Source organism: Actinia tenebrosa, unplaced genomic scaffold, assembly GCF_029948245.1.
Source record: "Actinia tenebrosa isolate PJP-AT-01 unplaced genomic scaffold, QUT_ActTen_1.0 PGA_scaffold0__85_contigs__length_37466705, whole genome shotgun sequence".
NCBI lineage: Eukaryota > Metazoa > Cnidaria > Anthozoa > Actiniaria > Actiniidae > Actinia > Actinia tenebrosa.
This window is the reverse complement of record NW_028292569.1, coordinates 17,193,802-17,214,361: the sequence shown is the minus strand read 5'-3', so window position 1 is coordinate 17,214,361 and position 20,560 is coordinate 17,193,802. Positions and strand designations below refer to the sequence as shown.

The 20,560-nt window shown below is 35.7% G+C and overlaps 1 protein-coding gene across 1 annotated transcript; it reads right to left on the bottom strand.

The window, feature by feature from the left end:
* Positions 1-702: 702 nt before the first annotated feature.
* Positions 703-20,206, bottom strand: LOC116306186 (uncharacterized). The gene is made up of 35 exons (XM_031716240.1): positions 20,196-20,206; positions 20,026-20,085; positions 19,659-19,738; positions 18,367-18,443; positions 18,036-18,102; positions 17,740-17,825; positions 17,599-17,656; positions 17,345-17,411; positions 16,937-16,998; positions 16,554-16,655; positions 16,330-16,401; positions 15,815-16,054; positions 12,721-12,811; positions 12,547-12,598; positions 11,637-11,721; positions 11,369-11,437; positions 11,116-11,217; positions 10,696-10,776; positions 10,257-10,310; positions 9,843-9,990; positions 9,336-9,617; positions 8,947-9,078; positions 8,422-8,591; positions 7,939-8,076; positions 7,768-7,834; positions 7,470-7,569; positions 7,041-7,154; positions 6,420-6,495; positions 6,240-6,329; positions 5,629-5,695; positions 5,130-5,312; positions 4,570-4,893; positions 1,883-2,104; positions 1,098-1,235; positions 703-831 (listed from the first exon to the last, which is right to left on the bottom strand). The coding sequence occupies exons 2-34, from the start codon at positions 20,078-20,080 to the stop codon at positions 1,123-1,125; spliced, it is 3,726 nt and encodes a 1,241-aa protein (XP_031572100.1). The 5' UTR covers positions 20,081-20,085; positions 20,196-20,206; the 3' UTR covers positions 703-831; positions 1,098-1,122.
* Positions 20,207-20,560: the final 354 nt, after the last annotated feature.

Below are 20,560 nucleotides of genomic sequence, written 5' to 3'. Positions count from 1 at the left end.
TAAATATATCCTTGATATGTATCTAACAGTTTTGTCTGTATCTGTTCAGTAATAAGATGATATTTACCTGATCATCAAAGCAAAGGTCGTCACAGTCGCCTGTCGTTGCGTAACGTAAGTTATATAACAGTGAACCTGCTATGGTCAGATGCCAGTGTACTTAATTTCCCAAAAACTCAGTTTTTGTCACGAACGACGAAATTGGTATATATCGTATTGTTATATATCAACTGTCAAAGTCCATTTTTCTCGTACTCGAGACACCGAAAATTACATAAGAGAGCTGCGGTTCATTCTATCATCCAGAAATTAAACGGCATAGAAATAGGTACAAAAGAAGAATCTCTAAGTTTATAGGACACTATTGGATATACCCAAGTGTGTTTTCATAAGAACAAAAAGGGAAAGAAAACGTAACAAAACAAAAAGGAATACGTTACCATTGAAATTTTTTTTTTTTTTTTTAAATGTCACGTCTATATGTAAAGGCTTGAAACTAAAAATTGATATGTAAAGAGTGTAAGCGATTTCTCAATTCCTTTGCTGAATTCCCATTGTTAATACTTCTTTTTAGTTACCTGAAAGTCTCAGTTAGATACGTTAACATATGTATTGATAGTCTCGAGAAAATGACAGATGGACTAAATTTTCTATATAGTTTGCAAAAACGAACTGTTTAACAGATGAAGACAATCAGCCAGGTAATTTTTCCCAACACCTGTTTATTGCAACCAAACATAAGTCATTGTTTACGTATATTTGCTTCCTTGTTGACGTTATTCCATATTCTCTAGCAGGGACCAGAAAAGCCTTCTACATGACATGGAGGAACTACAGGAATAAAAACAGAAGGAAACACAGAAGTTAAAGGGAGCAAATTTTCATATGCTTTTCTTTTTCACTTGAGGATTAATATGTATGAGTGTAAATGGTATTATACCACGTTTGCTATTATATTGTGCATGTAATTTTTATAAAAAGGGGCAGCGCGTTTTTTCGGCACGTACGTAAAATACAGCGCAAAAATAAATATATCGCAAAATACAGCGCCAATCAAATTGCAGGATGAATATTCGTAATTATTCATTATTTCTTACCTTGAATTTTTTGCGCTTCCGTGCATTATTGTTGAACCTGCCAAGGGCCTTCACGCATCCAGTACCAGATGACACCTGGGTTTCTTTCTTTCAAGTGCCCATCAATCCACGGTGCGGGATGGGAACGTTTATATGGTGCTAGATGTCGGGTGATAGAAAAGTGTGGAATGAGTGGTCATACAACTGTTTAATTATTGATATATACCCTTATATGATAACCATTTCTCATCTAGTCTTGCTCAAAGCCGACCTTTCTTTCTGAGACTCATAGCGTCACGAGTAGCAATTGAAAAATGAGCGCGTTGGTGTTGCGAGAGGTTGACTGGTTGGGCTGCGCGCGTGAACTATTATGGAAACAAAGGACTTTGCGAAAGTCTACCCTTTCTGTTTAAAGAATGATTGCGAGACAAACAAACATAAGAACACAAAAAAAGACGTTAAAAGGGCCCGTTAATGCACCGATTAGTCTGTCTATTATAATTTCTATTAGAAATAATTAGTATAAAAGTATTTTTAACTCAAAGTTAAAAATAAAATCTCAGAGTTTCTTTCATATGAGAGCCAGTCATTAAATTTCTTCTTATTGGCTTGTTGTTTACATGTATAATAAGCATCAATTGATACAAGAGAGGGTCGGTTCATTGCTCACGCTTTGGCTAGCTTTTTTTTAACTTCCATTTTTAGTGTCATCATTAATAAATGGCTAATTAACATGCCAAGTCTAGCTCTCTGAAACGGTACATATGTCTATGCAATACTTGACGTTAACTTGCGTCATTATTTACCTGCAATGGTACCCCAATAGTTTAAGAAAGGATCCCCGGATGTGGTTAGCATTCCAAACTTAATTCGAGGTATTCGTTTGATCCAAGGCATTCGTTTTTCTATCCCATTGTCTGCATAATCCCAGTCATCAAATTTTTTAATGAGCTTGACGTTAGTTTGAGCATTTGTAGTCGCTGTAAATGTGTAAGATCGATCTGCCTGCCATATTCCACCCCAACGACCTGGAAGAAGAGAATAACCATCTAGCATGATAATCAATCTTTTATTTATCTTTTTATTCGTGTCCTTTTGAATAAGTTCTTATTACTTGTGAATAATATATAAAATATTCAGTATTCCTGCTGTTCGTCAGGATTTCACACTCGCGCGTTCGACCACTACGTACTACATTTATGGTCCATAACTGTTAAACTTTTATTCAATCTCGTACCCAGAGCCTGAGTTTCTTCTGGCCTGCGTTGAAGAACGAGGGCTCTGGCATAATCCATTTTTTGAGACCAGGATTTCTTGGACTTCCGGTATAACAGCGCATGCGTTCAAATACTTGCCAAAAACTAAAAATATTTTTTCCCCAATTTCTAATTCGTGCTATAATTTTTAATTTGATTTTGAGTTCGATTTAATTTTTACTTTGCTTATTTTGACCGTTTATATCTCACTTTCCGAAAATTGCGCATGCGCCAAAATATGGATTATGCCAGAGCCCTAGTTCTTCGCCGCAGGCCAGAAGAAACGAAGGCTATGGGTACGAGATTGACTTTTATTATAAAGTGTTGTGTTGCGTGCGTATCCAACTTGACGGGCCACAAAACTGAAAAACGCAAATTCAGTAAAATTGAGAAGCCAGTTTTATATTTAAAGAGGAGAATAATCTATTTTTTCTGATTTCTTATCGAAACATCTCATAGAAATGTATGATAATTCTCATTATAAAGCTCCTGTTCTGGTATCGTGGCTCGTCAAGTTCCTTACATTTAGATGCGCACGCAACCTTGAGAAAACGGTTGGCGGCTCTAGGAGATTGGGGAAGAGGGAAAAAAGAATGGGGAGGGAGAGGCCGAAGGGAGAAAGGAGAGCCTGCACTCATCTCCTGGTTTTCGTGTATCGCCCACTTCGACATATCAAATTACTCAACCAATCAGAGTTCTCCCTCCCCCTCCATCCTTCACTTTTCCCTCTTCCCCAATCCCCTAGAGCCGCCACGCAGGCTACTATTTAATCATAGGGTGGACGGTTACGTACCGCCGTGAAAGGACCATCTAATATAAAAGAAAATGTTAGGGTGATCAAAGTATGTGAGAAACGCCCTGGATAAATATTGTGTGTTCTAAATTAGGAGTATTATTAGTACTAGCATAATAATAATAATAATAATAATAATAACAACAATTTTATTTCAAGAGGGTAAGACACATAACAGATACGCAAGGCACTGATAAACTAGTGGCCCTCAAAGAGAAAAAGAAAAGAAAAAAATTATAAATTAATAGATATAAATAAATATATATATATATATATATAATGTATATAAAAAAAGATAAGCAAATATATAAGAAATATAACATAATATATAAAAAAATTCATTATTCAATAATGTAATAAAACTTAATTAATTGAATTAAAACGTAAATTATTTAATATTTATAACATTAATTAATAAGACTGGTGATTGTACGAGTAAGAGCCCTTGATAAATAACTTGTTTATTCTGGATGAAAATCCAGGTATATATTTTAATTTTTTTAAAGCATTATCTGCAATTATTTTGAAATAAATATTTATTAATAACCTCGATGCACGCCACAGGATACCCGCCACAAAGAAGTACCAAGTTTTCTCACATTGAAATGCTTTTGGCTAAGTAATGCATTCTTTTTATTTCATAACCGTTTCGGTCTCAAGGGACCCTTTGTATTCGAGAAAGCTAATCTCTCGTTCGCCATGTTGAAGACTGAAGTCAAAAAGGATTCCAGTTCACCAAACAAGCCAAAGAATTGGTCTATGACAGCTGCTACAATGCTGAATCATACGTAAGATGGATTAGATACATTTTATTACTTCTCAGTGTTATTTTTTAAAGTAATTCTGATGGCAAATTCATGAAGCATAGTTCAGACTAACTTAGATTTTGATACGTTTGGACAATTTGAAAAATAGCTAAAAACCAAAGCGATTGACTGCTACGAAATATACACAGTAAAATAACTTTGAATTAATATAGATTAATACTAATAAACCTGAACTTTTTCCAGTCATTTGAAATAACATTTCATGTTATTTTTATGAGAGATTTCTAAATGTTTATATTACGCGGGTTGCCTGTGGTTTATCGATTATGTTCAGTAAGTGGCAGATATTTGAGTTACACGGTTCTCTTTAAATAATTGTTTCGGTTCGAGACATTAGGCTTAGTTCAATTCCATGAAAAGTATAGAAAATGAAACAAAGGTAGCAATTGTTTGAAGGCAATAGAGTGTAGCTCTAATATCTGCTACTATTGTATTTTATCATCAGTTAAATAGCGAGTGCATACCATATATCCGTGAAAAGTTTAACTAGCATTATTGTACAAATGATTACAAAGCTTTGCAGGTCCCCGGTCCACTAAGGTCTACTCAACTTACTAATTTGTGCAATTTCTAAGAAAGTTTTTCATGGATGTAAGGTATGCATTTTATACGCTCACCTCGTGTTTGAGCTTCTAGTCGATATTCAAAAGTAGTTCCAACGACATTGATGTTATTTTTGATATCATCAGCATACTTGAGTATCGAGTAGTCTTGAGATAGAGAAGGTGACATTACGTTTCTGAGTATGATATTTTGATCAGTCCAGGTATTGGTTCGGCTGGTGACCAATAGCGTCCAACCACCTCCGTCACGTGACATGTCACAATAGGCTAAGATAGGTTTACTGGAAAGCCCATGGGGATAGATCGTGTAAATTGCATCCGGAAGATCTAAGTTGTTAGAGATTGCTTGCGTCTGAAGATGACGGCATGAATGGGCCTCTAAAAGTGAAAGAATGATTGATTTATCAACACAACACAACACATCTCAACACAACACCAAATCACACCTTATTGTCACAGCATATCACATCACTACACCACACGATATATCATTTCAAGTCATACCATGTCAATCAAATGAGTCTGAACCTTATTGTTGTGAACCTGGATGAGATTTACTGAGTCAGCCTTGTTGGGGTAAACATGGATCATATCCCAGTTATTTTTTCACTTACTTGGGCAAGGAACCTCGTTACACTGCTGCTCCTGTTGCTTCATGCCTTGGCAATCCTTGCCGCCGTGCTTTGGAGCAGGATTGGTGCAGAATCGATGGCGACTCTGTTTGCCCGTATCACAGCCCTTGTCACATATAGACCAGTTAGTCCATGGGGTGAAGCCTCCATCAATCGGTTGAAAGACTAAACAATGCAGAAAAAGTTAATAATGATGAATTAATAAGGTTGCATAGATAACTGGTTGCCATCAAGGCACCATCAACGTTAGCTTTGATATGGCATGGATTAGAGTAGCGATTGTTCCAAAAGCGGAATAGTTTAAAAAGTAAGGATATGGCACCATTTGTGCAGTGTGATTATAGGTAGATGTGATTATAAGGATTATAAGTATTATAGGAGGCAGGTCTGGACCAGCCTCTTTCTAACTTGCTCACTTCAAATTCTAATAGAATATATATCAGCTAACTTAAATTTGTTATATTTAATCTAACTTCGCTACCTTTTTCACACGCGGTTTCAGGATCATATCCAGAGTGACAATGACAAGTGCCAAGACTTGTACACCTCTAGGGATAAAAAGGTAAGATGTAAATATGCATATTAATCGATCGACAGTGTGGGTGGAGCGTTATATAATCCTTTCTGTAGCGCACAAATATGATTCCAGAAAACAAATGCTTAATAGCAAATTTATGTATACCTCTCTCGATGCAGAAATTTAAATGTATCTTTAATTTCAGTGCCAGTATTTTGGTATAATAGATTGAGATTAGTTTAGACGCTGGACTAAGATTAAGATTGGCTGGTTATTTTTGAATTCTAAAATATATTAAATCTCGTTGACGTACATTCGTTAGGTACTCAGTTTTAGTAATTCACTTAAGTTTTGGGCCAAAATCTTTCGACCTGCAGACCATCCAGCATGGGATATAGACCTCTTGCACTGAGTCTTGAGAGGAATTGTTCTGGGGGACAAAACAATAGGCCGTCTTTTCTTATGCAAAAAAAAATCATTGTTTTGTCCCCCAGAACAATTCCTCTCGGGACTACGTGCAAGGGGTCTATATCTCATCAACACACCCTCTTCGTTAATCCCCCTTAGTCACTTACCCCTCTCCCGTTACACTCGAGGCCGTTTGCTGATGGACAGTTGGTGATGTTTAGCTCTCGGAACGACTTGCATTTAGAATTCATGCACATCTAAGATTCGATACAAGATTCTTCATATCATTGGGAATACGTGAGTAATCAAAATATTTCATATTCATGTTTATTTTACAAAGGCTTTACCTTTTGGTCGCCACATTTTGTTCCATCCTTCACCATTCCTTGACCAACCATATCGGACGTTTTGAGTACCGCGGCGCTAAGTAAAGTGGATGGATTAATTAATTGATAGATATCTGATATGTATCTTATGATTCATTTCATAACTAATAAGTCACCCTATAGAAATAAAATTATCTTGCGACAATGATGTTAACGAGTTATTCGCTTGCTCTTTGTGTGCCTAAGATAGAAACTCTTTGTGAACCATTAAATAGTCCCCTTCACGGTTCCCTGCGCCATCTTGGCCTTTGCATCGAAGCGAGACGAACGTTGAGCTTGCAATGATAGAGACCTGTGAATAATTGTCCAAGGTGTTAAAAAAGGTCTCTATCATTGCAAGCTCAACGTTCGTCTCGCTTCGATGCAAAGGCCAAGGTGGCGCAGGGAACCGTGAAAGGGACTATTGATGCATGGTCATAAAAATAGTGGTGAATATCCATGATGATGATGATGATCGTACGGATAATGCCTTGATGACAATGATTCTGATATTAGTTGGTGATGGTGGTGATATGGTGTTTTGATATGTTGATGAAGGTTATATTTCTTTGCACTGAATTATTAAAAGTCTGTTCTATTTACCTGCATCGAGAAGCACTTGCATCATTAAGTGTAATTTGCTTGTAACTTTTACCATAATCCACCCCAGGCCTTGCATTTTTTGTCGAGCATTGAATTTGACCACAAACAGCATCACTAAAGGAAGGAATAAAGAAAAGTTTCCTGGCTTGAGTTTCCGTGCCTAATCAAAATCAATGGACAAATGAAAATACACCAAATTAATTCGCATTCGATGCATATTCCTTTTGCACATGCTTAGCCTCGTTTATAAGCCAGCTATTCACAGATACCATTAAAAGTCCGTGGGATTTCAACACAATGGTATTGTTCAACCTGCACATAATTTACATTATAGCTGACTTTAGCTCGTCTGACAGGCTAAGCTTGTGCAGAGAAGTCTCCAGTCAAGGAACTATTAGATATTAGATTAACTTATTAGATTGCACGTACGCAGCTGAGCAGGATGAATTGGTCGTGGCATCACACGTTCCGTATCCCTTTGCTTCTGTGTTCAGCTTCTCATAGCAGGCATGATTCGCACTTTCACTTTCTGATGGTATCAAAAATGTATAAAGAATGTTTATATGTAAACTTATAGTTTTCAATATTGAATAAGTGATCAGATGATAGCTGGAAGTTTAAGTGTTTCAAATTTTGCAAAATGTTGCACATTGTTAGTATTTGTATTATAATAATGGAATGAAAAACATCGATACAAAAGAGTGCAGATCAATTGTTCATTACTTACTAGGTCCCCAAAGGTCTCTGCACTGGGTATTTCTCGTCTCTGCGCACTTACCAGTAAAGCAGTAAGACTATAAAAAATAACACAACTTAGATACCCTCATGCAAATGTGATACAAATGAGCCAATTTGAAATGCTTTACGGATCGTAAGCAACCAGTGTTATGTTGCTTACGTTCGAGTGTGCACTATCTCCACTTTCACTGTACCCAGTCCAACGCTGTCCATCTTGACTATAGTATACAAAGTAGCCCGTAACCCAGTTGTACCAGTTTCCTCGTCCTTGTATGGCAACTTTGGATATCCTCATTGTCTGGATAAAATAAACAAAACAAAATTTGCCACTCTTCCCGTAAACGTTTACATATCCATCGATTCAGATACTCAGAAATAACGTTTTTTACTCGTTTGTAGGCTGCAAGCCTCTAGAATTTGTTAGATATATACCTTTCCAGTTCTCCGGGCTCTCCGCTTTTCATCCCTCGCAAAGCCTCATTAACACGACAAATTCCATTTGGCGCGCATCCGTTAGTTAGTCGTAATTTTACTTAGATCAGGGCATTGATCGATAAAATAAAGTTGTTTTTCTATTTCTTTCTTTCTTTCTTTCTTTCTTTCTTTCTTTCTTTTTTTTTTACAGTAAAAGGCGCTATCTTACCTTGTTAAAGTTAATCTGTAAGTACTCTGATTTCTTTTGCTGTGCAGCACACCAGAAGCTAGCCAGGTGCAAACGACCATGATAAGGACGCTCCGAGTGCCGCGATGACGATGCTGTGATCTGCTCGTTTGTGATTTTCAAATTCTGCATACACAATGGATAAATGCAGTCTAGATTTACAAAAAGGAAAAAAACTTACAGTCTTACAATTTCTTTGAGTAGGGGTTTACATATATTAATCTTTCCTGATGTTTTTTAAATATATTTTTTTGCTAAAATTGTATTTTTAATTTAGTGAGTTTTAATAGCAGGGGGGGTTTTCTCGGTTAATCAACAGTATCCGGCTTACATACTTTTTATGTAAAGTTTGGTGTTATTATTTTAATGGAGAAGCAACTTTAAGATTCAATTTGATTCACACAGCGGATTAAAGCATTTAGTTCCAAAGAGATACAGAGCCGAGAATGTACAGCTCAAAATTTAAAGGTGGCTTGTATCACCATTGTACGAGACATGGAAAACTACCTGGTTTAATAAACCAAATCTCAAGTCGCTGTAGTCCACACCCAGCCCAAAGTCCAAGATGTCGACCATCAGCCGGCCAGGCTCCTATTGGGTGGATGCACTTTCCACTTCCCACATGCTTGAGCGACCTCTCTGTTTTCAATGTTGAGAAATAAATCCACAAACTATTGTCAGGGAAAATAAGGTTTTAATTGGGGAGTGGGAGGGGGGCTTGCGGAATTGCAGTAAACGATTTAAAAACGGTTGTTGCCCTCCTTCACTCAATAAGAAAAATCATGACCATTCTATTAAGTCAATAAGGAATATCTAAATATCTATTTTTACTATCCATCCTCGAATCACAACCCGCTACTAATGTTTTTCGGAATTTCATATCTTTCATCGCTTACTTGGTGTTCGGACAAACTTGGAATCTTCGTCTTTACACGAACTACTAATGACCAACCTCGCGCCATTCTGCGTGTTCCCGTTTTCAGGACAAACTCTTCTCCCACTGCAATGATGCCACAGTATTCCGTTTGTATCTAGTCTGAATTTCATATACTCTTCCTTACATTCATATCCGTATTTGAAGATCACTTTTGTGTTTTCTTCTGGGATGCATTTTTGATCTTGAGGCACGATACAGTAGTTGTTGTAGGGTTTTAGAGGTGTAGGAATGGCTGCATTAGCTGAAGCAAAATATTTACAATGGCGCATATGAATCATAAACTAAAAAAAAATTTAAAAATGCATTTATTATTTCAAAGCACGGTACAATATTTGTAGAACGGTTTGAGATTTGTAGGGATGGCTGCATTAGCTGAAGCAAAACATTTACATTGGCATATAAATCACAAACTAAAAAACTATTATGAGCTGCGCAAATAACTTTTGGTTATTTATTTCGTTCATACCTTCGTCAGCAGAACAGCCATATAGTTCTGCACGCATGCAAATCCATTTATGCCAATACTGAGGATTGATTCGAACATGACGTGCTTCTATGTGAGGAGATAGTTCACTTGCTACAACACTGTACCAGTTGGTGTTGCCTGGAAGCAACTGAAACGAAATTAAACGCCCAATTTCAGTTGCTGACATGAATAAAGACGTTGCCTGGAGCTGTGGTACAGTGCAGGAAAGGGTTAAAAATATAATAAATATAAAGTTGAAGGATCCGATTTCTTGCAAATTTACACCCTGAAACTGAAACGTGCATGTCTTTATTTAATAACCTGAAAAAATAAATTTTTAACGCTTCGGTCAACAAACATTCGGAAATGGCAGACATTCAAATTCTATACATTCATTAGATGATGTTAGTTTACCTTATTTGTTCTGTTGCATGGGGTTCCATCTTGTAAGGATATGTCAGCTGGACACTAGAACAAAAGAGTCCATTTAATGGTCGCACTCCAAATCCATTATAAGATTCATAAAAGCTTTAGAAAATAGTGTTTATATTGAAGCTAGTGCTGGTTGTGGGGTTTGACAAAAATCAAATTTATTTAGATTGTTTGCTTATTCTTAGGGTGCATGCTACCCCATAGCCGCCATGTTGATCGACGATAACCAAGCATTCCTCATTAGCTTCTCGTTTTATCGATCAACCAACATGGAGGCTGTTTCATTGTTATTTATATTTCGATGGATTTTGAGGCATGTGGTTGCACTTCAAAAATAACTGAATAGCTTCTTTTTATTTAATAAATGGATATGGTTTGTGTGTCTTCCATGCAACACTTTCAAGATTAGTACAGTACTCACATCTCTAGAATCTCCAGGGCAAAATTCTGGTACATCACAATCTGTCTTTACTGGTCTGCAAAGTGTTCCTTGTCTCTTGAACTAAAATCATACATACAAAAAGAGTAGTTTCAACGGCTCTTTTCCTGAAGTTCAGGTATCTCAGTTTTCGTTCGAAATCTTTTTGCAGTAATGAAAACACAGAAAACAACGACTTTATTTTTTTTATCAAGGCAGCTTTGCAGCAATAAGAAACCCTTTCAGAATTGCTAATGACAACAACAGCTCTTTTTTTACAAACCCTCAAAATTATAACAAATATTCCTCCTTATTAAAAGTACATCGGCAGGGCATGCTAATGGAACTAAATCTTACTCTTCGAGCAGGATACTCATGCTTTAATTTCTATTCAAAATATTTTTAACAAAAAAATATTCTTACTAAGCAGTCTTTACAACAGGAGTGATGTAGATCACTGCAAAGTGCTCCAGGCTTTAGACGACAGTCATGTGGCATGCAGCAAGGGTCCTTTGCTTTACACATCTAACAATAGAAATGAAAACGTCCAAAACTTAGTCTAAGTTGAAACTTTCCATGAAACAAAACAAAGACACCTAATGGCAACTATATTTTCTCGTACTACACCTGGATCAGTGATACAAATGCGAATTGCTATTCTTGGCTTATCAGTTACCTCGGGTGTTCCACAGTCGCATTCTTCGTTTCCTTCTCGAATCCCATTGCCACATTTGGAATTGATAGCCTTTTTAAAAAGCAGAAATTTAAAATGAATTTAAAAAATCAAATTAAAAAGTTAAAGTATTTCATTTTCCTTCTCTAGAAGTCTTTTGCAAGCATGAGTCGCCCTATCCTACCTGTTAGCTTTGTCTTGATAAAGACCTCGCCATTGCAAGGCGATTATAAAGTCTCTTAGCTAGCTTTTATTTATTTAATTATTTTACCTTTGTAGGCACGTTATAAAGGCAACGGTCGTTAATTTTCTTCAAGCCATTCAAGCTGCACTCCGTAAATCCAAGAACTCGAGGACTGTAATATAAAGAAAGAACAGAAAAGAAAAAAAAAACGAAGAAAAAAATTACGATTTAGAAAGGTATAAAAACCTGCTGCTGCTGCTGTTGTTGTTGTTGTTGTTGCTGCTGCTATTGTTGTTGTTTCTCAAATTAATGTTTACTTTGGCCAAAATTTTACAATTGGGAAAATTTCACGTGTTCCTTTAAAGCTTGTGCAACTGCGCTGCCAGATGTTTTTCACGATTATTAGAATTTTATAGTTTAACATGCTAGCCTTGTAAACGTTTTGACTATAAATATAAGAAAGTATCACTAAAAAGTTAAACTACTTTCTATATGTAAAGCAAATGAGATATGACCTTCATACTTGACTTATGTCATACGTTAACAGACACACCATATGATTAGTACAGTTTAATAAAGGAGTAGGAGTGTTTTATCAGATTACAAAACCTCCTTCATGGTCATGATTTCTATTGTGTTTCCTTCATGAATTATTAATGAGTTTTTTAAATATTTTACAAGTTACTGATAACACATTAACTTGCATTTGGGGAGCTGTTTAACAAGTGCGTTTTTCAGTATGCAACTATATATTTCCAAATGTTTCCAGAACAATATTTCAATTTGTCATGTGTGCGAATTTATGGGACATATGGACCATATTCACCACAATTTTAAATACTTTAATTTCTTTTATTCAAAATATGAGAATATAATAACAGAGACATTGCTATCATGTGATGCGTCACAATATATTAAGAACACGTTTTCATATTTCTAAACTATGTTATCTAATAAACACATTAAAAAATAAATTAGATAAGCAGCAAAAACTTACCTTGGGTACAATTGCATTACGCATCCCTTCGGAGAAAGACACTTGCATTCATCTAATTGAAAGAAAGAGATTCAGCAGTTTTTGAAAAGAGTACAAATTCAAACAGATGGAAAAAAAGCAACGGAAACTGAAACATATATTGTTTTCAACAGTTTCCAGTATTAAGTTAGTTACCGGTGTAAGCATGTGGGAAATTAAAATTGTGTCCCATTTCGTGAGCAACCACTACGTATGGTCCAATATGACTACCCCACGCATACTTCCACTAAAATAAGAAGAAGAAAAAACAGTTTGATGCACTAGAATAATTGAGACTTAGGTAAGGTAAGGCCATAGGTAAGGCCATAGGTAAGGCCATAGGTAAGGCCATAGGTAAGGCCATAGGTAAGGCCATAGGTAAGGCCATAGGTAAGGCCATAGGATTAATTCTACATATAAGGAATAGTTTTAGCTATTTGAAAATTTAAAAATTGTAAAATATTGAATATAATGTTGCAAGCGTTTTCAGGTTATAAAGTATGTTAATGGCTGTAACGTCGTTTTAAAAGGCATTCGGATGCATTTGTTGTAATTAGTATTACTAAATTACTGGCTATTATAAGAAAACAAATTTTAAATAACCTTTATGTAAACTATGAGTAAAGTGTTAAGAGGCAGTCTCTGTAAAAGCGGCCCACTGCATTTCGGGTCAGAAAATAGTTTTCCCTCAAACTTTTACCATAGAAAGGTAATTACTAGTAAGTAATGAAAATGACTTTATTTTCTCGAAATTCATCAAAATGATTTTTTTACAGCGCATAAATCCTGGACCACCGTTATCACTAAATTTACATTTATTATCAATTGAAAATTGCCCATATTCAAGTCGTCACTGCTCGCAAAATATAAAACGCTGGAACAAACTATTATTTTTCCTGACTTTTACATTCATTCTAGTGTCAAGAATAAGCAAAATTTTGAATGTTAAGCAAAAGGGGAAAAAGGAGAAAAATAAGTATTCATACCCATTTGACGGCTTTTTGAAATCAAGACAAACCATCCTTCACTAAAAAGCTTTTTTCTCCCAAGTCCGGAACGGATTACTTAAGTCTTTTACTTCAATCTACTGACCGAAGGTTGATAAAAGTGGATTCATAAAAACATTTTGCGCTTTTTATGTATCTTCGTCACAGCAACCTCGGACTTTTTCGTGTTTTTACCAAAATGTCTCATGAAATATGCAAATTAAGTACTGAAATAAACTATAACTAACCATTATTACTTGCTTGAATTTTACTATATCCGGTGTTAACACACTAAATATTATCTTATTTTCCATTTTAAACTACTTTGAAGTAAAATCGTCTCCAAAAAATACGCTATGATGCGTTTGACGCGGTATATGAACTGTTTTGAAGTTTATGCAAATTACTTATTGATAATGTAAACTAATTTTTCTAAAATATAGTTTCCAAAACTGTATTTCAAACTGTATCAACACTCAATTTGCATAAACTTCAAAACAGGCTAGCCTTGGAAATTTTTGGTGACCCACTAAGGCTTGCCTCTATTCAACACAACAAGGTATACCAGGCTACAAGAGCTCTAATACCTAAAGTCGGCATTCAATTAAAATTTCGATATGTCCAAGCGAACGTTTAGATAAACGAGTGGTGATGACTAGTAGAATACTAGTTTGGACTGCGTTCGATGTTTCTGAATAAAACAGTCGGAACTCGTGGATAAATTGATTCACCGTAAAAAGCTTTGTGAAACTTTTCGAAACATTTCGGACGCTGAGTCCTTATAAATCGTCGGAGTAAGTGACATTTAGATAGTCTGCGTAGCAGCGCTTTGAGGGGAGGGGTAGGAAGGGACAGTGGAGGCGAGTCGTCTTTAAGGCGCGATTACACCGAGAAATTTTTACCCTGTCTAAACGTTCGCTTGGACATATCTAAATTAATTGAATACCGACATTTTTACCAAATTAACCTAAAATCTTGGACTTAATTCGTATTTAATCACTTGTTTTGAACTAAGTTGTTCATTCCGTCGTGGTTGATAAATTGTATTTTGACTATTTTCCTTAGTTTGGGCCGTTCAAGAAGATCAGATATATTAAAATAGATGCTTTTTGACAAGTTTTTAGGTTATTTCAAGACAATAAAAGAAGAGAAATACAGTTTTGGAAACTATATTTTAGAAAAATTAGTTTACATTATCAATAAGTAATTTGCATAAACTTCAAAACAGTTCATATACCGCGTCAAACGCATCATAGCGTATTTTTTGGAGACGATTTTACTTCAAAGTAGTTTAAAATGGAAAATAAGATAATATTTAGTGTGTTAACACCGGATATAGTAAAATTCAAGCAAGTAATAATGGTTAGTTATAGTTTATTTCAGTACTTAATTTGCATATTTCATGAGACATTTTGGTAAAAACACGAAAAAGTCCGAGGTTGCTGTGACGAAGATACATAAAAAGCGCAAAATGTTTTTATGAATCCACTTTTATCAACCTTCGGTCAGTAGATTGAAGTAAAAGACTTAAGTAATCCGTTCCGGACTTGGGAGAAAAAAGCTTTTTAGTGAAGGATGGTTTGTCTTGATTTCAAAAAGCCGTCAAATGGGTATGAATACTTATTTTTCTCCTTTTTCCCCTTTTGCTTAACATTCAAAATTTTGCTTATTCTTGACACTAGAATGAATGTAAAAGTCAGGAAAAATAATAGTTTGTTCCAGCGTTTTATATTTTGCGAGCAGTGACGACTTGAATATGGGCAATTTTCAATTGATAATAAATGTAAATTTAGTGATAACGGTGGTCCAGGATTTATGCGCTGTAAAAAAATCATTTTGATGAATTTCGAGAAAATAAAGTCATTTTCATTACTTACTAGTAATTACCTTTCTATGGTAAAAGTTTGAGGGAAAACTATTTTCTGACCCGAAATGCAGTGGGCCGCTTTTACAGAGACTGCCTCTTAATGCTCTTTAAATACCTTTTAGAGCATAGCCACGATACAACATGTGCTATGATTGGCTGGCTATTCATGAACAAAATGTGGATTAATTGTGGCGCGCGCGCAGGTTCAAGCGCTGGCGTCCAAAATCGTTTTCAACTGTTTCTTTATACGCTTTTTTAAACATAAATATACTGTCTTTCAGGACATGAAGCCTTTTAAAAATCATTTTGGATATTTTATTGTTGTAAATTTCGGATTTTTGGCTACATCATTTAAGATACGCGCACAAAATTATATCCAATAAGAAAAACAACTTACAGTGTTCACAGCTAAAGATGCTGGCTCACACATTGTCCCAACATAAGCAACACCAGCTGCACCAGGCCAAGCAATATGGCTCATAAAATGGGCATTATCATAGGTGATTTTCCCTTTAACTTCTTTGTGTAAGTATTCACCAAATAGCTTAAGATCTCCTACGTTGCGAGGAAAACGAGGTCCATTTGTCCATATCTCAATGGCAGACATGACAATGCGAATGTTTATCCTTTGGTAAATCTAAACGGAGAAACAAATAAGAAGTATTTCTTAAAAGACTACTAGTTCTTCCCATCCAAGGCACACTTCGGAAGTTAATGTACAGCATAGTTTAACTATCTAAAAATAGTGTCCTGATCAAGTGATCACTGATAATATAAGTTGATCATGAAAAGAGATTCCGAGAGAAGGAACTAAGAGTCAGTAATCTGAGCATTGCTCGGGTCCTTGCAAAGCTCGGAGTACTTTTCTCTTATTATTCAAACACAATACTTCTTCAGACTGATACAACTCACCGCATCCAAAACATTGCACAGAGTAACAACTCTTTCTACCACTGTTTTAGTACTATTCCCAAACCTCTGGTACTGATGATTTAAAACAAAATATATTAAGATTTCTATTATTTATAGGTCATATGAAGTTCCAGTATGTTTAAATTTGGAGAATTCTAAATCTTACGCATACTGAGATAAATTTGAAATCCTATCGTACCAACATCAAGTAATATCCCACTTACAATGCCGTCATCCACAAGAAAAAAGATCTCGTTGTATCGAGTCTCGTTTGTCGTTAGGTATGGTTTGTACTGGTCTTCTACATTGGCCACATTGCGACGTAACTGAAAGACATAACTTGATCAATTTATTGTTTTTATCGCCAAGTTCAAGTGATTTTCAGCAGTTGTGGTAGGACAGGGTTAGCCTAGGAAGGTGTAGTCATGGATAGCGTAGACTAGGGCATAGCAAGGCAAGACAGTGTAAGACATAGTAAGTAAATGCAGAGCATGGACAGACAGGACAGGTGGTAGCTAGTGTAGGATACGATAGGGTCCTCCTTAGTAAGCGACGCATTACATATACACGAGAAGAAAATATTGATTAATAGTTCAGTAATCCTTACCCTTGAAATCGGTTTTGTGACAAGGGATTCACCATTTCCGTACATTGCTTTGTTGTAGAAATCTAAAGAAAACATGATTGTCGGGTATAAAACACGAGGCGCAGCTGAGTTTGTTAAACAATTAAAAAACTCATGATGTATGTTCTCATATTGTAACGTATTCTTTTACGAAATGAACCAAGTTTGATAGAGAAAATCCAAGTTAAAGTTTATGCAAATGAAGACGAATCTATACTGTATCAGATATAAAACCTCCTTCATGGTCATGATTTCTTCATGAATTATTAATGACGATTTTAAAATTATGTTTATATCAACTGTAATACTAGAATAGAAGCAATAGTTCTCTTGGCTTGCGATGCGTTTATTTAATAAAATATGGCATTTAAACTCGCTCTATAATCTCACCTGGTTCTTCGGGAACGCCATATTCTTTTCTTCTTTTTGCTGGATATATTTTGTGTGCTCCTGTGTCCTGTATCACAAATTAACAAAACTAAATGGTGTATCAAGATTTTTGTTGGAAAGTCTCTGTATCTTTCTCTTTAGAAGTCACTACTTTCCTCCTTCCTTCTTTCTTTACGTTTTGTCCCCCACTATTTATGTGGGTGTGTGTGTGTGAGTGGTTAGGATAGCTGTATAGCACGAAAAATGTACTTTACCTCGTAGTTTGCATGGGGCTCTATGTGGTACGTTTCAACTCCATCGTCAATCACTCCACTGAAAGGAAAAACCCTATTAGCAGCCTTGTCTCCCATAACAAACTATCTTCGTGTTTCTTGTTTGATTTTAATTCCACTTACCTCAAGCCATTACAAGTAGTTAATGCCACAATAGATTGGGGAATACCTTTAATAGAGCCTTGGTAGTAACAATTATCTAGTGATTCCTTAAAGCAGATTAAAATACAAATCATTGAACTAAGTTATTTCCTTGAGAAAAGAACTCCACTAGATAGTGGAACAAACACGTTAAGATACTCGAGCAATGCTACACCCACCCTCTGCCACCAAAAATGTAAAATGTTTTAATTTCAATATGTTACTTAACGTATTTATTCCATTTTGATTGGTTACATTTCTGCATTGGTAAGACAAACCTGAGTAATGATCTCAGAATTATCAGCATCAAACTGACGCAGAAGCACCGTTTGTGGTGTAACTCGTCTGAGGGAAGAAGCACAAAATAACAAATACATTTAATGTAATCATTTTAAGCAAAAATTGAAATTAAAAAAAGTTTAAGTTGAAAATTAGTATAAAATTATGAAAGGGATTTTTGTTGTTGTTTGTTTTTTGTTTTGCAGAAACTTTTTGAAAATTAATTTGAAAATATCCGTTTAAAGGTAAAGTTCCTTATGATAGAAAAATAATATGATGATAGTCAGTAACATATAAGGCTTGTTTTGTCACTTAATGCTCAATACTTACTCGTTAATATTTGCATCAAGAATCCATTTGTTATTAAAAGCTTTAATTGCAAATTGAACAGAATGCTCATGTCCAACCTAAAAACAATTGCAATTGATAATAATTGGCAAATAAGAACCTAGATCACACGTCGTTATGTTAAGCTTACTGTCCGCAACCTTCACAGGATACTCAAAATACTTTAGTCTCCGCTAAAAAAATTTTATCCGCAACTCGTTACAGTAATGACATGTTAATAAACTGCACATAACTTTAAAGCTTTAGCTGCCGATAGAGGCTGCATTTTTTTCTCCCGCTGGCAATGCAATCTCGATTTTTCCGTTGCATTGCCAGCGCGAGACACAATTTCAGCGTGTATCATGCCCCGCGACTTTCACGGCAACGCAAAAATTGTTGCAGAAAATCGAAAAGTTTGAACTTTTCTCTGCAACATTTTCGGAATTGCACGCTTAAAAACAGCGAAAACTGAAAATTGCAGAGTCTATCACCCATTTTTACTCGCAATGCAATAATCCTATTCAGACTAGCCAATCAGGATTTAATAGTGATTTTTACTGGTTTTTACCTTTTTGATATGGTAGACGTTGCAATTTTTCGCTGCAACAAAAATGTGAAATTGCGTTGCCAGCGCGAGAAAAAATTGCAGCGTGTATCGGCAGCTTTATAAATCAAAGAAAACGTTAGCGATAATCCACGTTTTTCAACGCCTTAACTTTATCTTTGACGAATGTAGCAAGTTCGATCTCAAAACTGGGTACTCTTACTTAAAAGAAATTGAGTTCAAAAGTTTTGTATCGACACGATTTCTACACTAAATCAATCGGCACATTAAAAGGTTGGAGTACATTCGAAGGTTGACAGTAACCTTAATTGCTATTTCAATTGAACTCAGGCCATGGGAGAAATCCCTTTGTCCAAACCATGATGGCTACCACGTGAGAAAGCTCCAGTGTTCGTTCAGCTGTTCACTGGAATTAAAGGCCAAAATTGCTGGACGTGATTAGAAAAGTAACAAATCAAAATAAATTAGCCAAGCAACCTAAAAGGTTAGAGGTTAGTTTTTACCATATAACAAGGAGAACTGCTGAGTTAACACGACTGAGATAGTCGGGTCGCCACGTGTAGTTGGTGACCAGAGTTACACTAACAAGCGTGAAATAACACCTGTATAAGGATACAGATTTTATTGCAATAACCATTTACGTAAACATCTCTTCACCTGCGGACACTTGCATAATATCTCCGTCAAAAAAAAAAAAAAAAAAAAAGTGGAAAGGTCAGCTATTACTTACATCGACAGCGGTTGAAAGATCTCTTCGATGACGCGTGCTGTGTAGACGTTCGGGATAAGTTATTTCATAATCCTGTACCCCTAAAAAATGAAAAGCTTGTTATTTTTCCATAGAAATAAATTTTAGTTAACGCTGAAAGATTTAAGGCAGATTCTTAACTGTACTTTCGGGACCAATAATGAAACATTCTAGATCTTTGTCCATGGCAAATAGAAACCCCAAAAATGTTGTTAAGATTCTAACATTAGAATAGTTGTTCATTTTTTTTCAAAACTGTAAACACAAACGACTCGGTACCTTTTCTAGCTTGCTACATACAAATAGTCTATAAAAAGCAACACTTTTAATAACAGAAGATTTATCAAACCTTGTAAGGTCCCACAAAAGAGGAAGTAAACGAGCAATCCAAATAGAACTCTCATCTTGACTATGTTCATGCAGTATTAAGAAGAATATCAGCTAACAAGCAGCTCAAAGACATTTTAAATTGATGGAAAGTCTAAAGAAATATCAGGAGTCAGCACTCTTTCCACTTACCGTCATCGAGTGTCCTGTTTGGACGAAAGTAGTTTTTTTTTCTCTTCTTATTCAAGGTCTTTTATGTTGTCAATCAGGGCTTTAATGGACTATAATGTGGCATCACTTTAACGTACTTGAAAAAGGAAACAGCAGGCAAACAATGGAGGATTTACTGTTAATTAACCGAGTTTTCTGTTCGGGTTTATTTTTTTCTTATGTAACTTAGATGAGAGCATACATACATATAGTCATTTTAGTGCTCGATACTTTAAAAGGGGTTTTCAGCAACAATGGCAGTATTAATGACAGCACTGCTTTGTCAATTACTTTGTAGTTAGCTTTACTTGTTCTTTGCACGTGCATGCCTTGTTTTCCCCCCTTAG

Bases quoted from the DNA above. Each gene is read 5' to 3' on its own strand.
- LOC116306186 (XM_031716240.1), bottom strand. From the start codon at position 20,080: ATGAGAGTTCTATTTGGATTGCTCGTTTACTTCCTCTTTTGTGGGACC. The intron at 19,739-20,025 runs GTTTGATAAATC...TTCATTTTTTAG, and splicing joins CTTTTGTGGGACCTTACAAG to GGGTACAGGATTATGAAATA. The intron at 11,218-11,368 runs GTAACTGATAAG...TTCTATTGTTAG, and splicing joins GCGACTGTGGAACACCCGAG to ATGTGTAAAGCAAAGGACCC.